This window comes from Gavialis gangeticus, unplaced genomic scaffold, assembly GCF_001723915.1.
Source record: "Gavialis gangeticus isolate Ggan-Ray unplaced genomic scaffold, GavGan_comp1, whole genome shotgun sequence".
In the NCBI taxonomy this organism is placed as follows: Eukaryota; Metazoa; Chordata; order Crocodylia; family Gavialidae; genus Gavialis; species Gavialis gangeticus.
This window is the reverse complement of record NW_017728973.1, coordinates 1,679,475-1,682,065: the sequence shown is the minus strand read 5'-3', so window position 1 is coordinate 1,682,065 and position 2,591 is coordinate 1,679,475. Positions and strand designations below refer to the sequence as shown.

General features: G+C 64.5%; 2 protein-coding genes across 3 annotated transcripts in view; both read right to left on the bottom strand.

Annotated features, from left to right (window-relative positions):
- SPATS2 (spermatogenesis associated serine rich 2) overlaps positions 1 to 113 on the bottom strand; it is a 37,368-nt gene extending 37,255 nt beyond the window's left edge. Inside the window, exon 1 of one of the 2 annotated variants that reach the window (XM_019506046.1) lies at positions 31 to 113. The gene's annotated coding sequence lies outside the window, so the exon portion shown is untranslated. The remainder of the gene's footprint in view (positions 1 to 30) is intronic. The other variant, XM_019506038.1, reaches the window with a different exon arrangement.
- Positions 114 to 1,108: 995 nt separating this feature from the next.
- Positions 1,109 to 2,591, bottom strand: part of DNAJC22 (DnaJ heat shock protein family (Hsp40) member C22) — a 2,019-nt gene continuing 536 nt past the window's right edge. The window contains exons 2-3 of the mRNA XM_019506023.1: positions 2,221 to 2,591; positions 1,109 to 1,992 (exon numbers count right to left, since the gene is read on the bottom strand). The exon at positions 2,221 to 2,591 is cut by the window's right edge and continues 1 nt beyond it. Coding sequence (XP_019361568.1) covers positions 1,813 to 1,992; positions 2,221 to 2,591 — 551 coding nt within the window. The 3' untranslated portion in view covers positions 1,109 to 1,812. The remainder of the gene's footprint in view (positions 1,993 to 2,220) is intronic.

Here is a 2,591-nt window from a genome sequence, read left to right as displayed (position 1 = left end):
GCCCCGGGGCCGGGCCAAGCCCCCCCTCACCTCAGGCCGCCCCGATGCTCCGGGAGGGGGCGGGGGCCCGGGCCAGGCCTGAACCCCCGAGCGCCGCCAGCCAATGGGGTGCGAGGGCCCCGCCGGCCCGAGACGAGGCAGCCAATGGGGGGCGGGAGACCCGCAGCCCCGCGCGAGGACACCGCTGCCAACCGCTGGGAGGGCCCCGAGGCCTCGCCGCCAATGAGAAGCGCCGACTGGTCCTCCCCGGCCAATAGGAGCGGGTAAGGCGCGAGGCAGCTCTGCAGCCAATGGGCGAGCGGAGCACGCCGGCCAATGAGGGCGCGAGGGCTCCCCCAGCCAAGGGGTGTGGCCAGAGGCTGGCAGAGAACCAATCACGCAGCGCCTTGGGCCCGAGGTGGGCGGGACGGGGGAGCCGAACGGAGACGGAAATTGCCGAGAGCCGCTTGTGGGGAGGCGGAAATAGCCGAGTCTCTTCCGGAAAGTGCCGAAGCTCCAGCGGCCCCAGGAGCCTTGGCGCCCCCTGGCGGCGGCCTCACCCGTGCGGACACGTGCAGGCATGCACTGTCACGCGTGCACACACATGCATTGTCACGCGTACAAGCACACGTGCGTGGACGTACACGCACATATATACATTGTCACACGTGCACAGGTGATAAGAGAAGCAAGGCTGGAAGGGACCTCAAGAGACCATCCAGTCCAGCCCTGGATCAGAACCTGCACACGTGCATTTGCACACCCGTGCAGACGCACACAAGTCTGCATGCGTTTGTGCACAAATGCATTGATGCAGACATTGTCACCTGTGCATCCACACATGCATGCACACACATACATAGAAGCATATGCACACCTGTGCATGTACTTGTGTGCACACATATGACTACAAGTGTGAATACAAATGTGCACATACGCATGCATTCACATGTGTGTACACACATGTATGCACACACACACACACATACATGCATACTCACACCCTTGCATACACACCCACATGCATATGCGCATTTCCCCCTCCCCCCACCTCCCATGTACCCCGCAAAGCAGGCACGTGCCGACACCTACCGGCCCCACTGAACAACAGAGACATCACACCTGCGAGTCTCATGGCCCAAAGGGGTTTATTGCTCCAGATCTGCGTGACAGCCGAGTCCCCAGGCCCTGCGCCCCCAGGCCCCACATTGCAGCTGGGGCTGGAGCCTGTTCCCGGCCCGCCGAAGTGATGCCAAACAAGCAGGGAGGGCAGGAAGACAGAGTGCACATGCACTCACGCCTGTGAGTACACACACACGTGTGTGCACATGTATGCATGCATTTTCATGCGTGCACACACGTGTGTATATTCGTGAGAATGCATGTATATGGGCACGCGTGTGTGTGCACGTGTGTGCACGCGCGCACGTGGGTGACAGTGTATTTGCACACCTGTGCATACACATGTGCAGAGCGCTGCAGGCAGGGACGCCCGGGGCACGTACATGCCATTTGAACCCGGAGTGAACCCATGGGTGCCCGTTAACCTGCTTTAAATCACACCAGAGAAGCAAGTAGCATCCTTGCACGGAAGTGGATGTTTCCTGGTCCTCCAGGCATCCCACACTGCCTTGCTTCTGCCCCCACCTCCAGGCTGCTGCAACCGGCCACTTGAGGAGGACGTGGACCCGGACAAGGCTCCCACCGGAACACGCGCCAGCCGGACCCCGAGTCTCCCGGTCTCAGAGAGAGGAAGTGACTGGATCCATAGAACCCAGGTGTCCTGGGGGCTGCCCGCTGCTCCCCAAAGGGGCGCGGGGAGGCGGCAGCCCATCACCCTGGCCGGGTCCTCCGGGCCCGTGTGAGGACCTCGTAGGCTTCTTGCACCTCGATGAAGCGCTGCTCGGCCTCCTGCACGCGGTGCCGGTTGTGGTCGGGGTGCCACAGCTTCACCAGTGCCCGGTAGCTCCGGTGCACGTCCTCAGCGGGCGCCCCGTCCGGCAGCCCCAGCACCTGCGAGTGAGGAGGAGCGGCCACCCATCAGACTGAGGGCTCCTTCCCAGGGGTGCCCACCCAACCCCCTTCCTGGGTGGTCCCATGGGACAGAGCAGGGGGCCCCTCACTCCCTCTGCTCCCGAAGCCAGGGGCAGAACCCAGGAGTCCAGGCTGCCTTGGTGGCATCACTGGACCTCCCCCCATGCTCCTGGCACCCTGTTGCCCCCCTACCCCATTGCCCCCTACCTCGTACGCCTGCTGCTGCTGCAGGTAGTGAAAGCTTTGCACGAACTCGTGGCTTTTCCCCCACTCGGTGCCCATCAGCAGCCGAAGGGGCATCAGCAGTGCCCGCCCCAGCAGCCGGCTGGCAGCTGGAATGACCTCGAGCCAGCCCAGTGCAGTTCCCACGGCCTCGGCCATGCGCCCAGCGGTAGCGGCTGTGTGGCTCAGGGTCCCATAGACCAGAGGAGCAGTGAAGGCCAAGCTGGCCAGGCCCAGGCGGTACAGCCGGGCGCCCAGGGGCTGGCGGGGCTGCGGGGTAGGCCGGCGGCGCCGGTGGTGCTGGGCCGCCACGCTGGCCACCAGGCTGACGGGCAGCGCAGCCACGGAGCGGCGGG